This window comes from Sander vitreus, chromosome 13 (assembly GCF_031162955.1).
Source record: "Sander vitreus isolate 19-12246 chromosome 13, sanVit1, whole genome shotgun sequence".
NCBI lineage: Eukaryota > Metazoa > Chordata > Actinopteri > Perciformes > Percidae > Sander > Sander vitreus.
The window spans coordinates 13048900-13071980 of NC_135867.1; the positions used below are offsets into that span (position 1 = coordinate 13048900).

The window sequence follows — 23081 nt, forward strand, 5'->3', positions numbered from 1 at the left end:
TGTCTTGGACTCATTTCATGGACTTATAGTATAATAATAGTAGGAGACTACAAACATTTTTATTATTTTTATTGACAAAATATACAAAAATTCAGGTAAACAATATTAACATGATACTAACATAGATCAGAAATATTCTTAGCAAAACAAATATGAACATAAAATGAGAATATTAAGGACATTTGCATACAAGTAAATAAAACAACAGAAGTACATAGTAAAATCATATTCAGTCAGAGGATGCTGGAAAATACAAAGATTAACATATCAGACTTTAGTGAAGGTGACGTAACTTGCCCAGTCGGCGCATGGTCTAGGGCCAGGGTCTGCAACCTGCAGCTCCAGAGCCTCATGCGGCTCTTTAGCCCCTCTCCAGTGGCTCCCTGTAGCTTTAACAAAAGATTAGATGGAAATGAAAGAGTACATTTTAGCTTTTATTTATCATTGTTGTACTGTAGGCCTAAAGTCATTCTTGCAATCTCCATTTATGCTAAATAACATTTTCAGCAGCACAGCGTCTTATCCTGTAAATTTGTAATTTGTAAACCTCAATAGTGGTCTTGAGTTTCCATAAATTAGCTATGGATTCCAAATTAAAAATTAAAAAAAAACTATATAATAATATTATATAGTTATAATGTTTAAAGACATTTCCAGGACAAGCACACTGCATATGTTGAAAAGTATCTGGCTGGGGATGAGAGAAAGAGGGTGATTTCGGAACTTCTGTAGAAAGCAGAGTAGAGCAAATGTACTTCCAAGTATTGGATCAAATGGTCACAAGACAGGGCCACAAAAAAACATCACCATACTAATAAATGCTCATTTTAGTAACAGACCTATTAGTAATGTTGATAAGCTAATTTAGACTTGATAGGCTGTAACCTTCATTATAAAGCTCAAATATGTTGTGTGGCTCCAGAAAGATTTTCTAATTTGATATCGCCTAAAATGGCTCTTTTGATAGTAAAGGTTGCTGACCCCTGGTCTAGGGTGTGACTTATGCTGCCTTCAGTGTATGTCGGAAATTTGACCACGCCTTTAAGCGCACAATAAACCATGGTAGTGATCATTTTAAAAATGAAATAAAAGTTTTGCAGTTGATTATACTTGAGGATGACAGTTTGCCTCCTCAGGACCTAGTGTATCGGATCACTCAGGATTCATTTTGTGCTAATGTGAACGGGGAGTTTGAATGAGAAGCCGCCTAGGTCAAAATTGAATACTTGACTTGCACATAAAGTTACACTTGTACATACATATATACCAGTACTAAGCACTTGTACATATGTATGCATAGGCTACTCTCTTATGCTTATAGATGCACACATAATACTCATATAACATTTATATACCCTCACACATTCTCTCGTTATGCATGCATATGTGTATGTATAGTAGCCGTGCAGGCGTATGCATGTGTATATGCAGGAGATTATGCTTGTATCTGCAATGTGCAAGTCAAGTATACATGTATGTGCAAGTCAAGTATTTCATTTTTGCCTAGGCGGCTTCTCATAAGTTTAAGCTTTCTGAATAACATAATATCCGAGCCTAGACTGGTTACTTAAAGGCAGCACGAGAACACGTGTAGGAGCCTTCTGGAAACGACTCTCCTTTCGAGAGCAGCCCGAGCAGTGCGGACTTCCTACCAGCGGTACTTTTTGCTTTTACCTCGCTGTTTGAGCTGCTTCACCATGACTGCCGTGAAAGCTCTGAACCCAAAAGCAGAAGTGGCCAGGGCCCAGGCTGCACTGGCGGTTAACATCAGTGCTGCCCGGGGGCTTCAGGATGTGCTGAAAAGTAACCTGGGACCGAAGGGGACCATGAAAATGTGAGTGCCACCGGAGCCCTTTGTGCAGCATGCGTGCTAAGCTAACTTTGCCAGTAGCTAACGTTAGCTGCGATTCACCGGTAGACTGCGCATGTAACGCTAGCACTATACGTTAGTCAGTCTGCCGATACCTGATTATGAATTTATGTGAACATGGGAAAGCATATCCTGTGTCCAAAGTATTCGCTAAACCACAATTTCAGGGAGTAACGTTTAAGGCCTCCACTAGATAACGGATTTTCCCGGCGCACGTTGCCCTGCCCAGTCATCGTCATTCGTCACGATCCGTTTTGACAACCACCAAGCTTACCAAGCATGTTAGCATCAGCCGGTTGCCTGATTACGCTGAAGATCGTCAGGACCAATCTCGGTTAGGACTCAGCACAAATGTGCGTGTTAACGTAGCGTTATCAATAATTACAGTTAGTTGAATTACTGAGCGGATGGAGTACTGCATTTAAATCCGCGAACAGACTCTGGAAATGTATAACGTTAATGGCTGACAGAAAACTTTTAACTTCTTGACTAAATGTTATCCAAGAGTATAGTACGACGCTGTGGGTTGTAGCGAACCAGCTTTTGCTTTGGTCAGTAACCATTAACCCTTCTCTGCTCGTTTGGATCCGCAGGCTGGTGTCTGGTGCAGGAGACATAAAGCTGACCAAAGATGGCAACGTCTTGTTACACGAGATGGTAGGAAGTGCTGAGCTGTTACATTACACTTATTCTGTCCAAATGTCTTGTCCTTTATTGGGCGTCCTTCTTCATTGTTGAAGTGACCACACCCCTACTTTATGTGGGTGCCATTTGAGCCTGTGTAAATATATTTGGCAAAGTCTATATACAAATAAAAATTATAAACTGTGACATGTATGATTAAACTTGTTTACTTATAAGACACTGAAAACACGACATTGCCAATCTTGGACTGTGTATAAAATAAGCAAAGTGGTTGTTTGTGTTTTGGACACCAGTTATTATTTGAGGAATTGTTTTTTGTTAAATGAAGAGTTTATGTAGAAGATGTTTTTTTATTTTTATTTGTCAGAGTAAAGTACGTTTAATTGGAGCACAAAACCTCTGATACATTATAGGATATATTGATGAAAGAAAAGTTATTGGCACTAAATCTTAACACCCTCAGTCCTCAAATGTCTTACATAATTAACATGCTTGCATTTGAAATGCATTATTTCTTTTGCCATAGATTTTCAAGTGCTGCTAATGTAGAGCTGGGTGATAGGGAGAAAATCAAATATCACAATATTTTTGACCAAATACATTGATGTCAATATTGCAGCGATATCGTAGGGTTGACTATTGGTGCTTTCACAAAATATTAACACAATGAGAGTTTTGCTAAATAATCACCAATAAAGCAGATACAATGACCTAAGTGGGTAAAGGCACATAATAAAACCCTTCAAAACCAGGAAAAGACAACACTTGTGTCATATTACGATATCCAAAATTTAAGAAGATATCTAGCCTCATATTGCCCAGCCCTATGTTAATGTACAGTAGCCCTCCCTGGACTCTTGAATATCTGCAACAGTAAACAATCTATGCTTTACATTTGAAGATGTCACCTTGGGCTCTGTGAAGTTGGGGTGTGTGTATGTGTATATGTGTATGTATGTGTGTGTGTGTGTGTGTGTGTGTGTGTATGTATGTATATATATATATATATATATATATATATAAAATCGATGACGAAGTTATCTTTAGTTTCAACCCTTTTATAAACTGTAGGGGATTTGCATTATTTGCTTTTTATGTTGTACCGTGCAGCAAATTCAGCACCCGACAGCATCCCTCATTGCGAAGGTTGCCACGGCGCAGGATGACATCACGGGAGATGGAACCACCTCAAATGTCCTCATCATCGGTGAACTGCTGAAGCAGGCTGACCTCTACGTGTCAGAGGTAAAAAAAAGAAAAAGCCTTGTCATTGAACAGCTCTACAGTCACTGGCCTGTCTGGTAATTTACCCAGAATGTACACCATGTTGTTTTTTTTTTTACCTAAACTAGAATGGGAATCTCTTTAGAATGCATGTCAATATTCAGCATTTGGAATTGAATATATATTCCTTCTAGGGGTGCACGATATATCGACTCAATATTGTTATCGTGATATCACGTTGCATGATATTATACCAAAAGTCTCGCGATAATTACGCGATATTTTGTTTGCGTCCCGCCCGACATGTACCCAAAGAGTATAGAAGCAACAAGAGGCGAAACTCAATAGAACGTTGTGTTACATTCAGTCCAAGATGGCGGACCTGCAGTTCCATTGAGTTTCGCCTCTTGTTACGGCTATACTCTTTGATGCACCTCTCGAAAAATACACATCACTTGGTAGCGTTGTATTTCCCGTGACTCATTTCCTGGTTCTCCTTCTCCATAAACATGAAATCAAGGAGAGGGTTAACCTTTCCTGCTCCAGATTTCCCACCGTGGTCAAAAAGAACAGGGGAGACACTTTGTTTCTCTAACTAGGACTCTAAAGTCGCTACTCACTCCGAAGAAAATCGCCGTCACTCTCTCACTTCTTCCTCGCTCTACCACACACACATGCCGGCTTGACGCACACACCAGAGCACGTATAAACATCAGCTGCGTGGAGCCTCCGCAGAACCATAAAACGAAGCAAAAGAAAGGACCTAAAGAGAGCGAAAAGTGGAGCAAAAAGAACACAAAAGTAAGAAAATGTGTTGCTCTGGGAGACAACGAAATAACAGAGATTGAAAGGAAACTTTAGAGGCCAAAAGTAACCTACAGTCACATTAGCTACAAAAGAGAGCGACATGCACTCGCTTGTGTGCGCTCCTGGTATGGTTAAGTCACAAGAACAATGTTTTTGGATTTAAAAGTATTTATTTCTCGATAAAAGTAACACAATATATGAGATTAAATGCCAAACATATCAGATATATACCTAAATACGATGTCCTGAAGCGTTTTCCGCCATCTTGAATTATTTTCTTCGACTCGCTCGAGCCACAGACATACGTCACGCTCGTGCCAAACGGCCACTCCCAGAGTGATAGAGAGAGACATTATATATTTATAATCTCTGACATTTATCGCTCTGGCCACTCCCATTGAAAATGAATGGTAGCCTGTCGCTTTGTCTCTGTCTCTTGTCGCTAATGTGACTGTAGGGTAGTGCCTCCTCCTCGGTAGCTTGGAAATACTTTACTGGAAAACAGATGTGCATTGCATTGATTTCTATACTGTAGTGTATATACAACCAGTACAACATGTCCTGTTCTATAGACATGCTCTTTATTTATTTATTTTATACTGTCCAACCAGTAAAACATGTTCTGTAGACACATGTTGTACTAGTCCAATATGACTCAGTTGAAATAAACCTTGTGTTGTAAGAAAACTTTAAAAAAAAATCTATTTTGATGCATTTTCCCGCAACTTTGGTAATTTTACATACGTTTAAAAATATCGAAATTAATATCTATTGCAATATTCATTATCTATCATATCACATTTTTTCAATATCGTGCACCCCTAATTCCTTCCATAACTCCTTTTTAATTTGGTGCGGCAGGGTCTTCATCCAAGAATCGTTGCGGAGGGCTTTGAGGCAGCGAAAGAGAAAGCCTTGGCTGTTCTGGAGGAGTTGAAGGTGACCCGGGAAATGGACAGAGAGACCCTCATCAACGTAGCACGCACCTCCCTCAGGACCAAGGTCTACGCAGAGCTGGCAGACCTGCTCACTGAGGTGAGCTAAAAGGGAATGGAGCATACGCAGAGCTGAGGGTCAGCATTTGACCCTACAGCACACAACAAAACTTGCCTCGGAGCTGTCATTTTGAAGCAACATCAATTAAATATGACGTAGCACAGCTGCATCAGCTGTCCATTGTTTTGTCATACGCTGTATTTTCTGTCAGATGAGCAGAACAGTGTTCATGACAATTTACTTTAAATTCAATTCACAACGTGGCATGTGACAAGAATGTACGGCTGTCATACATCATTTTTTGTATTTAACACATACAGTATAGCCTTTATATATTGTGTAAAGCATTACAAATGTTTGTATGTATATTTTATTGATACAAATGCACTATTAGTGATGCATGAATGGGCTCTTTATCCGAATCTGCGTATAGGCTTAAAGTCATCCACCCACCCACCTGAATGAATTATTTTCTCCAATTTAGAGACCCGTGGGGACATTCCACTGCCCCCCTAGCAGACCCTATAGGCTACATAGATTTTTAAATTACGTATGGTATCGATGTACAAGTGTTTTCTTTAACAATTTACTTTAATGATTAGAGAGGCTGCTGTTAGTAATTCTAAATGTTTCCATGCAAGCAGTAATGTCACTGCAGCTAATATCGTGGGACATTTAAGCAGCAAACTTGACAGAGGAAATGGAAGTAAACCTTTTTTTCTTGGTCAGTCAGATATTACCTATAGCTACCTATAGATCATTTTTTTCGTACATTTTTTATTTATTTTTTTTTAAAGGTGAATGTGATATGTTTCTCTGCAGGCTGTAGTAGATGCTGTGCTGGCCATCAATAAACCCAATGAGCCCATCGATCTGTTCATGGTGGAAATCATGGAGATGAAGCACAAGACCGACTGCGATACACAGTAAGTTTTAATAAAAACTGAAGACTCGGAACAAGAGGCAACTCGTCCCTTTACTGCAGGGGTGTATAAGGGTCCCAGACATCTAAAAGTTGTTGCGTTTTTTTTTTTTTTCTCTCAGGCTGATCAGAGGTTTGGTGTTGGACCACGGTGCCCGCCACCCAGACATGAAGAAGAGGGTGGAGGATGCCTATGTGCTGACCTGCAACATCTCTTTGGAGTATGAAAAGACAGAGGTCAATTCTGGCTTCTTCTACAAGAGTGCCGAGGAGAGAGAGAAGCTTGTGTCTGCAGAAAGGAAGTTCATTGAGGATCGTGTGCAGAAGATCATCAACTTTAAGAACAAAGTCTGTCCCAATGGGGAGAAGGGCTTTGTCGTCATTAACCAGAAGGTATGCTTGAAGAGGACTCTTACTATTGGTATTTTAACTGCAGGGCACTTACACTGTAGTTCCTTGTCTCTACTGGGAGCACCTCGTACACTAGCTCATTTACAGCATGACATTTTAAAATGTGCTTTAAAACGCAACCAATATGAAGCTAAAAAATATCAGTCAATACATTTTATTTGTCACATGAAAAATCCTAAACGGTACAATTTTAGTGAAATGTAATTCCATCAGCTACTTTAATCATGCAGGATGATAAAAGTGTAACCAGTCATGTAAAACAGTGAATCATTACAGGATATGAGCACACAATCTGATTATGTTGGAACTTATGTTTTCTTTTTTTTCTTTTTTAAATTAGTACAAACCTGTTCAGCGTTCCCTGAAGAATTTAGATAGATGGTAGATGTTTACAATCAGTTGTCACCCCTACATAATGTGTAGATGATAGGGCTGCACGATAGGACCTAAAATCACGGTTAATTGCACATTTTACCTCTAATAATAAATGAACAATAATTAATCACGTTCTAAATCATCAATCAGCTCAGTTGACTTGGACTCAGTGTTTGCAACTGACTGGTCCGGGCGAAGTCACGTGACTACACATGCGGTAGGATGTTTTTAAGGAGAAAGTAGTCCTATCAACAGGAATGCATTATCGTCATGTGAAAAATACGTCTAACGGCTTCAGAATTTCTATGTCGATACATTTTCGATTAATCGTCCATCCTTAGTAGATGATGCTGTTCCGAAGTCCCATCAATGAGCAGAGGTCATCTTGTCACGTTCTTTTGGCTAATTTGCCTCAAATTACCTTTTGACATCCAGCAGAAACTTAGCAATACTTGCTTGGCTATACAACATACATTAGTTGGATAAAATCAGGTTTCTGCTACTTAAAGACGTCATCAGTAATTATTTTCACCAAGCTACAGGTCAATTCACACAATTTTTAAGACTTTACATTTCTATATGACCACTATGATTCTCAACACATTTAAAGTGCTCATATTATGCTTTTTGGGTTTTTCCCTTTTATTGTGTTTATATATGTTTTTGTACATGTCATAGGTTTACAAAGTGAAAAAGCCCAAAGTCCACTCCAAAGGGACTTACCATCTCCAACAGAAAACACTGTTCACAAACTGCTCCAAACAGCTCTATTGTAGTCCAGCCTTTACTTCCGCGACGAGCGTGCGTCACTTTGTAACACACGTTATAATGCTCGCCTAGCTGCTAGCATGGCACGCCCTCATACTCTGCTTCTGACTGGCTAGGAGTCCTTACCTAGCTACTGCACATGTGCTACACCCAACAAAGATGGAATAGAAGTGAAGTGAGATGCCTCATTCGGTAGCTAAAACAGAGAGCTCAACACACAGGGTGAAAAGAGGAGCTGCAGCAATGTGCAGTACAACAAAGTATGAACCTGAAAATTAGCATAATATGAGCACTTATAGTGAAAAGACAAATCAATCTTATTAATTGCACAGAGAACACCCAAGGATGCTAATGTAGCTCTCCCTGGTCTCTTTTATCTGTGCCACAGTAAATCTGATCTGTACCTCTGCATTAGGAGAGTCCCTTCCTCCCCTACATGTATTCAGCGGATCAGAACAAACTTAATATTGCTGTAACAGGCATACAATACACAGTGAATTATTTCTTGAATGGATGTTGATAAATGGAAGTTTCACATTTTCTCTGTGTTGTGTAGGGTATTGACCCATTCTCCCTGGATGCTCTTGCCAAGGAAGGCATTGTAGCCCTGCGCAGGGCAAAGAGGAGGAATATGGAGAGGTAAGAAAGTAACATATTTTCCCTGTTACAAATATGTAAGTGGCCTTTTCTGTGCAATGGAAATGTTGTAGTTGCTCTGTTTCTTGGGATGAGAACCAGAGTGTAAAATGTACTGCCTTCTTTACAAGAAGGGAAGATAACAAAAGTTAGGAAAAAACGGTTCAAGATGCGACTTGACGCCCCGCTTCTCCAAAGTCCCCGACGCTACCAGAATGCATTGCACGGCTGCTCCCATAGAAATAAATGGAAAGCAGGTAAATTCTGCTGAAGATTGACACACACCTTAAGTTTAAATTAAATGTTTGGCTTCAGTCTCTCGATTTAAAATGTATTTAAACTACCATTTTGCACTGATGTTTAGCAAACAAAGATGCAGTACCTGCCGGGTACAGGGACACCTGAACAGACAACGCTCGCTGTCCACAGCTGCATGAGGTTTTTCCATCATAAATCAGATCAAAGAACTGAGTTATACATAGTGTGTTGTTTCCTCTGCAGGCTCACCCTCGCTTGCGGTGGCATTGCCATGAATTCAATTGATGACCTCACACCTGAGTGCTTGGGATACGCTGGGTTGGTTTATGAACACACGCTGGTGAGTGTTTATTTGGGTTTTTCTGGGTGTATTCTTATATTTCTTCTGTTTGTTTTATTTATTTATTTTTTTTATTTTTTTTGAGGCAGAGTTGTTAATCACCCCCAATCCTGTTTGCAGGGAGAGGAGAAGTACACTTTCATTGAGAAGTGTGGAAACCCTCGCTCAGTTACCCTGCTGGTGAAGGGACCCAACAAACACACCCTCACACAGATCAAAGATGCCGTAAGGGATGGTTTGCGGGCAGTCAAGAACGCCATAGAAGATGGTAAGACACGAAGGAACCTAACATTTTACCATGTGTTTGTGCCATTTGACTTTGTTTTATTAGTTTTATGTATAGTTTTATGGAAATATGAGTTATTGCAGCGATTCAGTTACAAGTCCTGTTTTGTTTTGCCACCAGGGTGCAGTTGAAAATGTTGTGTTCAATGTTCCTAATTTAAATCAAATTCAAGATTGGCAATAGAACCGTCAGTCTATGTTCTTTTCTTATTTTGTGCGTAACAGTTTGTATTGTACAGTTTGGATTGGTCTTATTTGCACAGCGAACACCCAAGGATGCCAACATGGCTCTCCCTGGCCTCTCATGTCTGTGCTACAGTGACGCTGATCTTTTCCTCTGCATTAGGAGTGTTTCAGTCTCTCCCACATGTATTAGCTGATCAGAACAAACTCCTTTTTTTTCTTCTTTTTTTTTTTTTTTTAAAACCAGTGATTCATTTTGTTTTTAACACATTGTTCTGCCCTTATTGACCCGAGACAATTATACTTGTTTTCTTAGTATCTTCTTTTCCTCTTCGGCTCTTCAGGTTGTGTCGTGTCCGGCGGAGGTGCGATTGAGGTGGCTTTGGCAGATAGTTTGGTGAAACACAAGCCCAATGTGAAAGGCAGAGCCCAGCTGGGAGTTCAAGCATTTGCAGATGCTCTCCTAATCATCCCCAAGGTGAAGGATTTTTACTTCCTCCCCAGGCTTTCAGCGTTTCTTTTTATGCGGTATAGAAATCTTTTGCTTCAGCATTATGCTACTGGTAGTATTTCTGGTCCTTCTTCCAATGTTACATTAAACAGGAAAAATGGTAAAACAGCTTTATCTGTTAGCATTCATACTGTATCAATTTCTGTTGATTTTAATAATGCATCTCCCTTCTTTATAGGTTTTGGCCCAAAACTCTGGCTACGACCCACAGGAGACCCTGCTGAAGCTGCAGATGGAGTACAAAGAGTCTGGTCAGCTAGTTGGAGTGGATCTCAGCACAGGTCAGGACCACAGCACACTGTTAAAAGAAGATTGTTTTGCAATGTATTGCAAGAGCTCCACAATACATCACAATGCTTTTTTTTTTTTTTTTTTTAAAAGCAGCAATCGGCAACATGAGACTATTAACCTGATGAAGTTTGAAGTGCTTTCATTTTCAAGTTAAACTGTGTAATAAAGTGCAGAGAATTTGAGCCTTTTTAATACATTGAGCATCAAATAAATGCTCAGTCAGCAATACATTGGCGAAAGGATGAACTATGAGAACAGTTTCTGATTAAAGTGTTCATAGTAAAGGATTCACCTTGGTCTTAGTATCAAACTCCAAGACTGCACATTTGTATTTTGAGTCCCGCTGTTATGGTTATTTTTATAATTATTTTTTGCTCTTTGAATCATAGTGTATTTTATATATTTTTTTAGCCCCCAAATACCTGGTTGGATTATAATGCACTTCTATCGCCAGCTTGTTTTTTAACTTAAAATCCTGTTCTTCAGGGGAGCCCATGGTGGCAGGAGAAGCAGGCGTTTGGGATAATTACAGCGTAAAGAAACAGCTTCTCCATTCATGGTGAGATTACACATTTCTGTACAAGACCACTGAATATTTGAAATTCTCCGTATGCATTAATTCCATCAATCTCTTATGTGGCTCTTTATTCCTTTACAGCACGGTTATCGCCAGCAACATCTTGTTGGTGGATGAGATCATGCGAGCTGGAATGTCTTCTCTCAAAGGTTAAAGGTCAACTGAAGAAGCTGCAGCTGTTATCATACTCACAGGAATAGTTGTTTACCTGACGGTTCAGTCAAGGTGTTCCGGCTCTAGGAACTCCAAAGCACCCCAGTCTGATGGACGGCCGGCTGTCCACCCCACGGCGTCCATGGCAGCGTCTGTCAGAAACCTTTTGTTATGCTTTTCGTGGGTTTTTTTTCATGGATTTGTCAATGCCTCCCTCCGATTGGTTTATTTATGAGATTTTGTTAAAAGCACTGACCTCTGCCACTCGGTTATGTTTCTACCCATTAAAGACTTTCTTGGCTCTTGAAAGATGTAGTTGTTGTTTGTCTTGAAGAGTAATTGGATTAAGAGAAACTGGGTGTTCAACCTCAAATATCATTTTTCTGCTTGTGAGAGTGCTCAAATGTAATAAAGCACATCTGGACCTACCTATTAAAACAAACTCAACCAGTGTAGAATTTAACTTCAATACATTTACATAAGTACTATTTTTTTTGGTACTTGAACCTGAGCGTTTCAGTTTTCTGCTACTTCTGCTTGACTACATTTCTAAATGTGTACTTTTAACTCCACTAAAAGCTGTATTTACTTTAAAGAGATTTTACACAAAAGTTAAAAGCTTATAAAATATGCACCATTAGAGCTTAAACTGCCCTACAAAGTTGGCTAAACTTGGCTTCATCTGCACCAGTTAAAGTGCTTCTCCCACATGAATCCTTCAGAAGTTTAAAAAAAAGGTAAACTTGGTAAAAGGCATATTTCTTCGACCACTCAACATAACTACAAGTATTTAAACTCATGAACTGTAAAATATATTCAGTTTTCCTTTAGTCTACGCATGTTTAATTTGCATAAGCTTCTAAAATAAAATACTGGATGGCAATTTAGAATAAATATTAAATATATAAAATTTATATAAATTTTTATTTATTTTTATTGACTTAAATTTAGTCAAAGCATCAATTTTTTAAACATTACTTTGGAGTAGTTTATCTTCAAGGCTTTGACATATGACGAAATCAATTTACTATATATATATATATATATATATATATATATATATATATATATAAATAACATTTATTTTATTATTTTTTTTCATATGTGCAACTTCATACGATATCGTTCATCCAGGGGATGAAGAGGAGTAAAACATTTAAAAAAGTGGGGGAAAAAAAAAAAAAACCTAAAAAGAAATGAACGCTTGTGTGTTGAAGCGGAACCTTTTGTTTTACACGGAACCTGTTTATCGTTGAACCCATTTCTGTTGCGACGGTAAAGTATGTCCGACAGAGAAATTAAACCATTTAGTCGAAGTTTTGCTGCTAGTTAACTGTTAAACGTGTATTTGTATACAGCGCTACATATATGTGCTTAATGTCGAGTTAATGTCAAAAATGAACTTTAAAATAGCGTTCTTGATATCCGCGGTGTTTTTACTGGCAGTGGCGGGTAAGAAATCTCCTTTTCATTTTCTGAAAATACCGAAACAGAAATGATATTACATTGAATTAACATGATCGAGATTTTATCCCGACACACAGAAGCAGATGAGATGCTGAGAATACCAGGAGGAACGATGATAATGGGAACCAGTGCAGCTGATGGGAGAGATGGAGAGGGTCCCACCAAGGAGGTTGAACTGCAGCCTTTTGAAATAGACAAATACCCTGTCACAAATGGCGATTTCAGGTAATCAACCTTGAAAACCTGATATCAGGGTGATTTTGATAATGATTTAAAAAATGATATAACAAAGCCACTGACTTGGGTTTTATTCATCACAGAGACTTTGTGAGAGCGCAGAAGTACAAAACTGAAGCTGAGACGTTTGGTTGGAGTTTTGTGTTTCAAGATTTTGTGTCAGAAGAGCTGAAGAGCAAAGTCACACAGAGAATTGAGGTAGGCCTACCTACAAATAGTAAGATGTAATGCTGTTGAGCTGTTGGTCTGACAAAAAAATAAAATAAATAGTAATACGACTTTAACTGTTGGCGTTTTCACTATTTTTTGACATTTTATAGTAGGGCTGAGCGATATGGAGAAAATCAAATACCTCGATATCGATACCGCAACGATATTGTAGGTTTGACTATTGGTGCTTTCACAAAATATTTACACAATGAGATTTTTGATTAATAATCATCAGTAATGTGGATATAATGACTAAGTGGGTAAAGGAAAATGATAGAACAGTTACAACAGTCTGGTAAGTTCAGAAAATGACATCACTTTACTATAATGCAGCCTTTAAAACCAGCAAAAGACAACACTTATGCCATATTACGATATTGCGATATCTAAAATCTGACGATATCTAGTCTCATATCACGATATCGATATAATATTGAAATATTGCCCAGCTCTATTTTATAGTCTGAACAATGAATTAATTATTCAGAAGATAAATAGATCAGTCGATAAAAAAACAACAAAGTAATTAGAAACATTACAAGAAACATTTGGCTGTTTGCTGCACATACTGTACACTATTGCAATACACTTTGTATCATTTATGGATAGCAATTACCATTTGTAAGGTTTTCTTGTGAATAGCTTTGGACTCTTATCTTTCCCATCCAGTCTGCTCCTTGGTGGTTGCCTATAGAACAGGTGTTTTGGAGACAGGTGAGGTCATGAGTTTTACCTTGAATTCCTATCTTTTTTTAATTTATATTTATATATCTCCCAGCATGCCTTCATTGCCTGCCTTTCACTCCTTTTACCCTCTACTGTTCAGCCTGCAGGACCTGGTTCAGGCATTCGGGAGCGTCTGAGCTTCCCGGTGGTTCAGGTGAGCTGGAATGACGCTCAGGCCTTCTGCCGGGGGAAGGGCAAGAGACTGCCTACTGAAGAGGAGTGGGAGTGGGCTGCACGAGGGGGGCTGCAAGGTACACAGTTTATACACTGAAAGCATAGAATAAATACCGTATGTGCCACCGATAGAGTGTTGTATTTACTTGACAGTTTGTTCGTATCTACTCTTGACTAATGTCATTGTTTGCTGTTCTCTTCACTCGTTCCTGCCTCTTGTGATCAAGGTCGGACTTATCCGTGGGGAAACAAGTTCCAGGCCAACAGAACCAACCTGTGGCAGGTCAGCCTACAACAATAATGCATGTTGCAGTAGCATAAGCACATGCTATTGTCATCATCAGATTCTTTGACTCTGGATTTACTAATACAGACACTGATGTGATAGTTTTCCACCACTGACGATTTTAGACCCTTTTTAGGGGGGCTCAAGCCCCCCTAAAATTGGAAAGTTATTACTGAGACTTATGAAGTGTCAGGTTTGGTTTCATCATAATGTTAATAGTGTCAAAAAACGTTAGCTGACGTTGTTCAGTAGCTAGCTCAGAGATTATCGGCTAATGAAATTAATGATTTAGCAGGGGGAGGGGGGGGTTAATACTTTTGCAAGGCACTGTATCTGTGTCACATTCTCATTAGGGGGGCTGAGCCCCCCTAAAGGTCTGATCCTAGATTCGCCCATTTTCCACTAATTTCTGCGGATTATGATACCACTTTTCTTAGACTTAATATAGACATTTGGGTGCCAAAGTGATTAAACTTCATCAGACCTACCTATCCAAAGGTTATTATGTGCTACTGTTTTTAATGATGACTTGCCTTAATCATTTCTATTAATTGAGATAGCTACTTCTTGAAAAATTCAGCGGTAAAAATGATATGTTTGGTGCAATTTTACACTTCAAATCCGTGAATACCAGCAGATATGGTAGACATATGAAACAAATGAGACATGAAAAAACATGTTCACGTGAAAGCGCGTGAAAACACATGCCTTGTAATAACTTCATTTTCTGTATGTTTTAGGGATCGTTTCCAGATGAAGACACTGCAGAGGATGGATACCATGGTGTATCTCCTGTCACAGCATTTCCTCCTCAGAACAGTTATGGTAAATGTCCCTTAGTTAAATTAAAAATTAAAAAAAAATAATGAAATGATATACGATTAGAAGTGATACATGGTAACAAAGATGTCTTTAGTTTAAAGCAATAGAGAGAAATAAATGTTACAAAACTGTTTAAACCAAAAAGAGTCCAGGCCTTATAATATTATAAAGATTTACTCTGACTGTGTGTTTCTTAATACTATCAGAGCAATTCTTCCTGCAGGACTGTATGACATGATGGGAAACACATGGGAATGGACATCCACCGCCTTCCCAGCAGCACAACCAATGTATGTGCTGCGCGGAGGCTCCTGGATTGACACAGTGGATGGTTCAGCCAATCATAAGGCACGAATCACGACCAGGTGAGTTATTAAAAAAAAAAAAAAACTGCATTTTTAGACTCTTGTGTCCACAGAGCAACTGTACGGCAGTCCCGAGTGATTGAGGGTTATGATTCTGTGTCCTGCAGGATGGGCAACACTCCTGACTCTGCCTCTGATAACCTGGGATTCAGGTGTGCTGCCAGCGATGGACAGAAACAAGAGAAGACAAAAGACAAAACTGAACTGTAGCAACAAACGGGAAGTTAAAATAAAAATGATCGTTTGAACCAAACGAACAAGAAAAAAAGCAAAGGACCAATTAAGTATCAATGACTAACAATGATTTTTAATGAATAATGATGACAGAAAGATGTGAGGGTAGAAACAAACTATTTCTCCCATGGAGAACATAGATTTTTTTTTTTTTTAATTAAATTGAAGAATAGGAACAAACATTAATAACTAACATTCAAGAAATAAATAATTTTGCAAAGAAAAAAAGTCCTTTGTAACGGTTTTTCCATAACGTAGTTATACACCAAAACAATAAGAATACAATGCCGATAATTTACGGGCATGACTGAAGAGACTTGTTGTCTCATCCACTAATTTCACTGAATGGAAGAAATAGGACACTCTTTGACTGTCATTGGCAGTTCCTTCTACATGCTGGGATCTGTCTTTTGTTGAGCATTTTTATGTGACTGGAGAGTAAATCGGTCCGTCGGTTTAGTCACAGCCTCCTATAATGTCGTCTTTGTCTTTTTTGTTTTTTTCTCATCCCTAATGTCCAGCTGAGACTGACTCATTCTGTTAAACACCACAGACGAGAAGTTTTTTTATCTAAACTCCAGTTATATTTAACTATCAAGTAACTATATATATATATATATATATATATATATATATATATATATATATATATATATATATATATATATATATATATATATATATATATAACCCAAGATAAACTTGAGTACTTTTGAGTTGACCGCACAATCCAGAGATAATATGCATGTGGAGTGAAACATGTTTTTAGTGACATTGACAAATGTTCACAAAAGGCAAAATCAGAGATGGCACTTATTCTTGTAACATACAGAATGTGGACAGTGTTGCAAGTTTTTCCACACAAAAAAGCAAATTATATAAAACTACTTGAAATTGGACTTCTTCATTTTTATTTATTTTTTTAATTTTCCCTAAATGCAGCCTCTTATATTAGTCACATGATGTGAAACTGTTTCATAATACATCAGTAGTTCCCAAGGATTTACATGCATCTGGATGCTTGCAGACCCTTCAATACTGAAAACTTCACACCAAGATTTGTATTGAAGCCATACATTAAACCCACACTGGGGTAAAAATGAAAGCAAAAGTTTGACATATTCGCTTTCTGGTGGAAAGTTTAGTCAACAGAGTGACAATATAATAATGACACCAAATGTCATGACACTAAGTTATTTGCTGGGACATGTTTGTCGCATTTCAACAGTGATAATATAACAACACTTATCTATAAATACTGGCACAGAGAAAGTTTCCCACATGCTGTTATTATTTTCAACCTATTTAGAATTAAATGTAAATCATTGGAGATGATAATGGAGAAAATAACAGGTTTAGTCTAAGACTGAGTCCACCTATGTACCTTATTAAGCGGTGACCTACTAACTACAAAATAGTATACAGAGTGCAGCAATTTAGTACACAGCTTTTCGAGAGACGGTGGAAAGGAAATCAATTCAGATCCTAAATCCACACACCACGAACGTGAACCACATCCTGCCGCTGCATCATCAAAAAAGGTGTACAATTAAAGTTTAGTTATATCACAAGACATTATGTACACAGCCGATTGATACAGATACAAGTGAAGAACGTGACATGCTAACCTAGAACATGACCATGACTGTGTTAAGCTGGCAGAACATTATGTGGCTCTGTGGAACAAAGAAATATACAGGGAAAAACGTTTAATTGACAGTAAAATAGCTGCTAATTGTGGTGGTAGTTATTCTTTGGCTGCAACCTTCAAATCAATTCACATGAAAATAACTTTCCTCCTCTTGTGCACCGTGTGTAGCACAAAGACATGAGTCATTGACTCATCTCTGCTCATGTATGTGGGAGATTTGTCACCAAAAATCACCCTATAAGCCCAACTGCTCGGAATAAGTACAACTGGTGTTTTCCCCGACACATTTTAATTCCAAAAATAAATTGACTAGGCAATCCTAGACGTTACCTGACTGTAAATTACTTTGATCTGTTTTCTCTGCTTACTGTCTTCAGCCCCCTGCTCTGTATATTTGTGTTGCTTGATAAAAGTGCAGTTTAAATCAGGTATCATGCATCAAGCCAGAATAATCTCATTGTATCAAAGGATCAAAAGCCCTCCTCCCTCTGTTCCCCTGCAGCTCTGATATGTTTTCACATCATGTGTTTGTGTAGCGACTGAAAAGGAGGAAGAGAAACTACACAGGCTACATGAGGCCACTGCCTCCACTGACATCACATCACGTCATGTCAAATCACGCATGCAATTCAGGAAAAACGAGTTTGGAGACATTTCTGCTAGTCACCCTCCCTCCTGTCTTTCTGTCTACCTCTCGCTCTTTCGTGTTTATATACATCTTGACAGTATCTCCCGATGGTTTAATTGACTCTACCTCTGCCTGTGACTTCTTCCAAGCTGATCATGGAGTACTCTCAGTCTTTCTCAACCCTCAACGAGAGGCTGAGACCTAAAATAACAAAAAGTGAACAGCTCTACTCCTCTCTGAACAGACTGGAGGAGAAACAGTTGAACTCGCTCAGGAGAAAATCCTCATCTTACCGACCCACAGTTCTGCCAACAGAACCCAAACCAAAGGACTGTGTGGCCACAACAGAACCAGAAGATCCAGAGGAACCTGAAGACAACTACGAGCAGGAAGATTTGGTCTCCGATGAAGAAAATTGTGCTGATCGGTTAACAAACTCGTGTGTCATCACTGAGCTCAGTTTAAAAGATTTTGTAGAAGAGGAGTTGGTTGACGAGAACAGAAACACATCCTCGTCTGAAGAGAAAGAAAATCCAGGTGAGCTGATCTCAGAGGGGACAGGTGATTCCTCAGAGTCAGTAGCTACGGACGGTGAAGGTGGGAGCTCCTTCCAGAGGAGCTACATGAACCGGACTTTACCAGACCTGATCAACAGTGGCAGGCCGCTCAACCGACGTCGGACACTGGGACATGTCTCAGACACGGTAGGATACCAGTCTTTATATGTCTGTGTGTTTAAATTGAGGGAGAGGTTGTTAAGTGTCCTGGAAAATCTTTCTTTTACAGTGCATGATCTACTCTGCTATTAACAGACTTGTCACACAACAAAACCTGTTCCTAGTCCTATTCAGGAGTGTATTTACAAAAAGCAAAAAAGATGCAAAGTTGTTTCCAGATTACCAAGAAATCGCGTACTGCAACATAATTAAGTATGATCAAAATGAGTTTGATGCTCTGATGTTATAACGCAGTAAACTTAGGTGTGCAGAGAACCACTTTTATGATTTTACAGCTGATGATAACAGGGTTTGATTTGTGGTTATGATGGAGACAGTGTTGGTGGGAAATGTTTTGTGCCTCCTACTTCATGTTAATAACTTTTATCACACAGATCTTGGTGTGTCTGAGTGTGTTCCTATGAATGTATTCATTTGTAAATATTTGCAGTGTTTGCATGTGCTGAATAACGCCTCAGCCAGTACCACTGGATTTCTTGTCTACAGTTTCATTCAGGACTCCAGATTAGCAGTTTCTGTTTACATTATGTAAATAAATGTCACAAGGTTGTACTTTCTGTGTACAGGCCTACAATTATCTACACTGCAAAAAGTGATGGCTTGTGAAAATATACTGATATATTTATTGTTTGCAGCTTAAAGAAGTGCGCAGAGAGGTGGAGCTGTCTCGGAGACGAAGTATCAAGCTTAAGGCGCAGGTGGACAAACTACAGGAGAGCAGAGAGGGACCTGGGTGGAGCCAACACAGAGAGAGGGTAAAGGTTACACAGAGTACCAGGACATCTGTAGTACACATCTGCAGAACTCTGCAGGATTGCTATGATTTCTTTCTGTTCATTTTTATCCCAGGTCACAGACGAGATTCTGTCCATACTGGGCCTACTGCGCCCGCTGACGGAGTCAGAGTCCAGCCCACCTGAACCCTCTCATGGTGTAAACCGCCTGGACGCTTCCCTGAGCCAGCTGCAGAATGTGGCCCGCGAACTGGCTATTAGTCACACCAAACAGGTAAAGGCAACACCCGCTCAGTTAAAGCTGCTTACCCTTATCATGTCAATCTCAGTTTGCGTTGATTTCAGTGGGCATGTTACCCGGAAAAATGTTTGCTTTGCACATACAAGTGGAACTAAAGCACAGATTTACACGCAGAAAGTTTGCAATTTCGCAATTTCTATTTAAAATTTGACTTCATTAACTTGAGACAAATAGTGGCATCTGCCCTATTTAAAGATGTATTCACCTGCAAATTATAAAAGGCACTTTTTTTAAGGAACTTAAAATCCTAGAAGCATTAAAACAAGCCCTGAGCCCTATGCATAAATATTAAAACTCACGCGGGAGGCTCGTGATGATGCATCTTCCTCATTGTTAAGGTTTTAAAGCTCAGCTATGTGGCCCGACAGGTAAGTGACAGTATCAGTGATCTGAGTCTTTCTGGTTTTTAAGGGTAAGTTACCAGGTGTGTGACTGACGGTGGGATTAGATCAGAATCCTGTAAGAAAGGCAGGTAAGAGAAAGTGAAGTCAGTGAGGTTAGAGGCAGAGAAGAAGAACAAGAGTTGTGGTAAAACATAACCTTCCTCCCATGCTTGTTTATTTTAAAAGTTCAAATCTGGAGAAGGAGCAGAGGACAGTGCTGTTCTGCAGCAGGCGTTACGGGACAGAGATGAGGCCATAGAGAAGTGAGTACACACACTCCCATTTAAGGGGGAATAAAGGAAGCTGAAGACATGAATCTATTTTAAAGAATGTGTCATTCGTTCTGTTCCGCTGTGCAGGAAGAAGGCAATGGAGGCCGAGCTGCTGCGGAGTAAAACGGAGATGATGTTGCTAAACAACCAGCTGCTGGAGGCTGTACAGAAACGTCTGGAGCTGGCAGTGGAGCTTGACGCATGGAAGGTAAAACCTGAGACAAGGTTAATGTTTAACAGAGACAAAAACAGTGAATAAACTGAACAGGGAATGGTGTAATCACTGAACACTTAAATACAAATGAAATATGGAGTCATATTGAGCAACGTAGAGACAGGGTGAGAAGTCTCGAAAAGTAGGACACAGAGTTCACACCCACACAAACAAACACACATAGTAAGAGTTAATTACACACGTTACGTTCAGAACTCCGAAAATGTTCAGCTGTAAAACACACAAAACAAACTACATTTAAAATTCACACTCATTACATTCAGCACATGGAGTGTAGGCAATAACTGCCAGCTGGTATCCTGCCACAGTGTTTGGGCCTCAGGCCCATGTGTTCATCTGGTGAGTGCCTGGCTCACTGCACGGTTAAATTGAAACTACTTTGCACTTTGCAAGTGTTGTCAAGTTTACTGGTGAGAGAAGCAGTGTCTGCTTTTGCTGTACACTCGAAATCTAAACAGATTTTACCTAAACTACTGTTAAAAAAAGAAAAAATGCCTCCGATTTTTGTGTGTACCACATTATACATTTGCAAAAAGTCTTGCCTATTTGGAGCTAAAATATCAAAAATGTTAGTATCATTGTTACAAAACTTATATTGGTCAAATTGTTCTCTGGATATGATTGGATTTCATTATGTGTCGAACCCTCACCGGCTCCATTTGTCTTCAAATTTGTCTATGGTGTATTTTATTTCTAGTTTATTTTGTATGGAAGTTTCAATTTAGACCCTCCTCTCTTAGTACCTTTTAATACTATCTTTTGGTCAGACAGTGGGACACAATCAAATCATTTTCTTTATAGATGGTCCCTTGCTTTGTTGCATGAATATTATTGGTGTGCGGAGGAGGGTAGAATCTTATGTTTCACTTTTTAAAAGTATTTTCTTTGGGCCCTACCTTAGAAAAAAATAACTGACTTGGTACAGCTTGTTTCATCATTACTAACTAAGAGGCAACGCATAAAGAATTCGAGATGGTTTAATTTAATATAAACCTTAATAAAATAGTGGAATAATCATTTTTAAAATAGCAAAACACACACACACACACACACACACACACACACATACATACACACACACTAGAAGTAGGATAAGTAATTTCCAAATGTATGGCAAACAAATGAATATTCCAGCCACTCTCTATTTTAGAATAAAGAGATACTAAATAAAATGCTTAGCTTGAATTATAATATGGGCCAACTTAATATGAGACATTTAACTGTTTTTTTTATTATGATGAAGACTAAAGTGAATTGGATGACTGCTGGTAAAGATAACATTAAATCACTATTACACACAATTCATAAACATCGGTGTTCAGTGTTTCTCATAACTGTCATACACGTATTGGTCTTATTAGCTAATCGACTGAAAAATGAATCCCTCAAACAGGCCCCTTTGACTCTCTGTGCACACTAAACCATTCATTTGTGATCTTGCAATGGAAGGCTGAAATATCAATTTGGGGTGAGTTATGAATTGAGTAATGATGCTCATTAACTATGCCCTTGGGCCTCTAGCTCACCCAGTAAGAGCGTTCGCCCCATGTTGGCTGAGTCCTGCAGCGGCGCAGGTTTGAATCCGAACCGCTGCCCTTTGCTGCGTGTCATCCCCAACTTCTCTCCCCCTTTCGTGCCTATCCACTGTCTCTATGTAATAAAGGAAAAAGCCCCCCCCAAAAAATAAAAAAAATAAAATAAAAAAAAAACGATGCCCTTGTAGCCGAGCTGCACCAATCACATCGGTGTATCTGATATAGGAGGGCCAGAGGCGAACTAAACAGATGACGACAGTTTAATTTATTAGTTAGCTCCGCTGGGAGTTAAGCGTATGGGGCTCTGGATACGTCACCCCGTGTGTGATTGGTCGTAGTGTTATCCAATTGCGTGCAGTAAGATTTTCAAATGCATGCTTGGTGCCGCCCCTTGAGTGCCATTTTCATTACTCAATGCCAGACCCTTAATCTTTCAGATTTGGGTCTGGATTTCCAGACTAGGTACTCAGTGTATATTGCTCTGAAAACAGCCACTTAAAAGATAAATGAAACTGACATGAAGATCATACTCTCACTGGTTTAAAATCTGGCTAATTACCACATTTCCTGTCTCTCATCACTGTTTGTAGATTTTAAGTTGCAGATTTTCATTATTTCTTGTTCTCTGACAAATGTTTTTCTTTGACTCAGGAGGACGTTCAGCTGATCATCCACCAGCAGCTGCAGAGTCAGCAGCAGGCAGAGCAGGCCCAGAAGAAGCCCTCCCGCTTGGGCATCCTGAGGAGAACCAACAAGCTGCCCATCCAGCGGCCAACCAACTTCCCTTTGTCTACACCCGTCCCTCCCACAACCAACTCCAACCAAATCTTCA

General features: G+C 39.2%; 3 protein-coding genes and 1 non-coding gene across 4 annotated transcripts in view; all 4 read left to right on the forward strand.

The window, feature by feature from the left end:
• The first annotated feature begins 1601 nt into the window (after nt 1–1601).
• cct6a (chaperonin containing TCP1, subunit 6A (zeta 1)) lies at nt 1602–11561 on the forward strand. Its single transcript, XM_078265933.1, has 13 exons — nt 1602–1834; nt 2464–2527; nt 3626–3760; nt 5408–5581; nt 6365–6468; nt 6587–6857; nt 8575–8657; nt 9156–9252; nt 9373–9520; nt 10065–10198; nt 10410–10512; nt 11009–11081; nt 11181–11561. Exons 1-13 carry the CDS (start codon nt 1698–1700, stop codon nt 11251–11253), a joined length of 1596 nt encoding a protein of 531 aa, XP_078122059.1. The 5' UTR covers nt 1602–1697; the 3' UTR covers nt 11254–11561.
• LOC144528334 (small nucleolar RNA SNORA22) lies at nt 8343–8479 on the forward strand. The gene has a single exon (XR_013502887.1). It is a non-coding gene; the product is annotated as a small nucleolar RNA SNORA22 (small nucleolar RNA).
• A 937-nt stretch (nt 11562–12498) lies between the features above and the next one.
• Nucleotides 12499–16001, forward strand: sumf2 (sulfatase modifying factor 2). Its single transcript, XM_078266485.1, has 9 exons — nt 12499–12704; nt 12797–12944; nt 13040–13154; nt 13836–13880; nt 13993–14143; nt 14294–14349; nt 15093–15177; nt 15398–15539; nt 15647–16001. The coding sequence occupies exons 1-9, from the start codon at nt 12641–12643 to the stop codon at nt 15747–15749; spliced, it is 909 nt and encodes a 302-aa protein (XP_078122611.1). The 5' UTR covers nt 12499–12640; the 3' UTR covers nt 15750–16001.
• Nucleotides 16002–18063: 2062 nt separating this feature from the next.
• Nucleotides 18064–23081, forward strand: part of bicdl2l (bicaudal-D-related protein 2-like) — a 5395-nt gene continuing 377 nt past the window's right edge. Inside the window, exons 1-6 of the mRNA XM_078266118.1 lie at nt 18064–18756; nt 19425–19544; nt 19639–19797; nt 20394–20470; nt 20567–20687; nt 22901–23081. The exon at nt 22901–23081 is cut by the window's right edge and continues 377 nt beyond it. Of these exons, the coding sequence (XP_078122244.1) occupies nt 18208–18756; nt 19425–19544; nt 19639–19797; nt 20394–20470; nt 20567–20687; nt 22901–23081 (1207 nt within the window). The 5' untranslated portion in view covers nt 18064–18207. The remainder of the gene's footprint in view (nt 18757–19424; nt 19545–19638; nt 19798–20393; nt 20471–20566; nt 20688–22900) is intronic.

Coding starts and splice junctions, on each gene's coding strand:
- cct6a (XM_078265933.1), top strand. CDS start 1,698: ATGACTGCCGTGAAAGCTCTGAACCCAAAAGCAGAAGTGGCCAGGGCC. Junction 6,858..8,574: donor TTGTCGTCATTAACCAGAAG/GTATGCTTGAAG, acceptor TGTGTTGTGTAG/GGTATTGACCCATTCTCCCT. Junction 10,199..10,409: donor CTCTCCTAATCATCCCCAAG/GTGAAGGATTTT, acceptor CCTTCTTTATAG/GTTTTGGCCCAAAACTCTGG.
- sumf2 (XM_078266485.1), top strand. CDS start 12,641: ATGTCAAAAATGAACTTTAAAATAGCGTTCTTGATATCCGCGGTGTTT. Junction 12,945..13,039: donor GTCACAAATGGCGATTTCAG/GTAATCAACCTT, acceptor TATTCATCACAG/AGACTTTGTGAGAGCGCAGA. Junction 15,540..15,646: donor AAGGCACGAATCACGACCAG/GTGAGTTATTAA, acceptor TGTGTCCTGCAG/GATGGGCAACACTCCTGACT.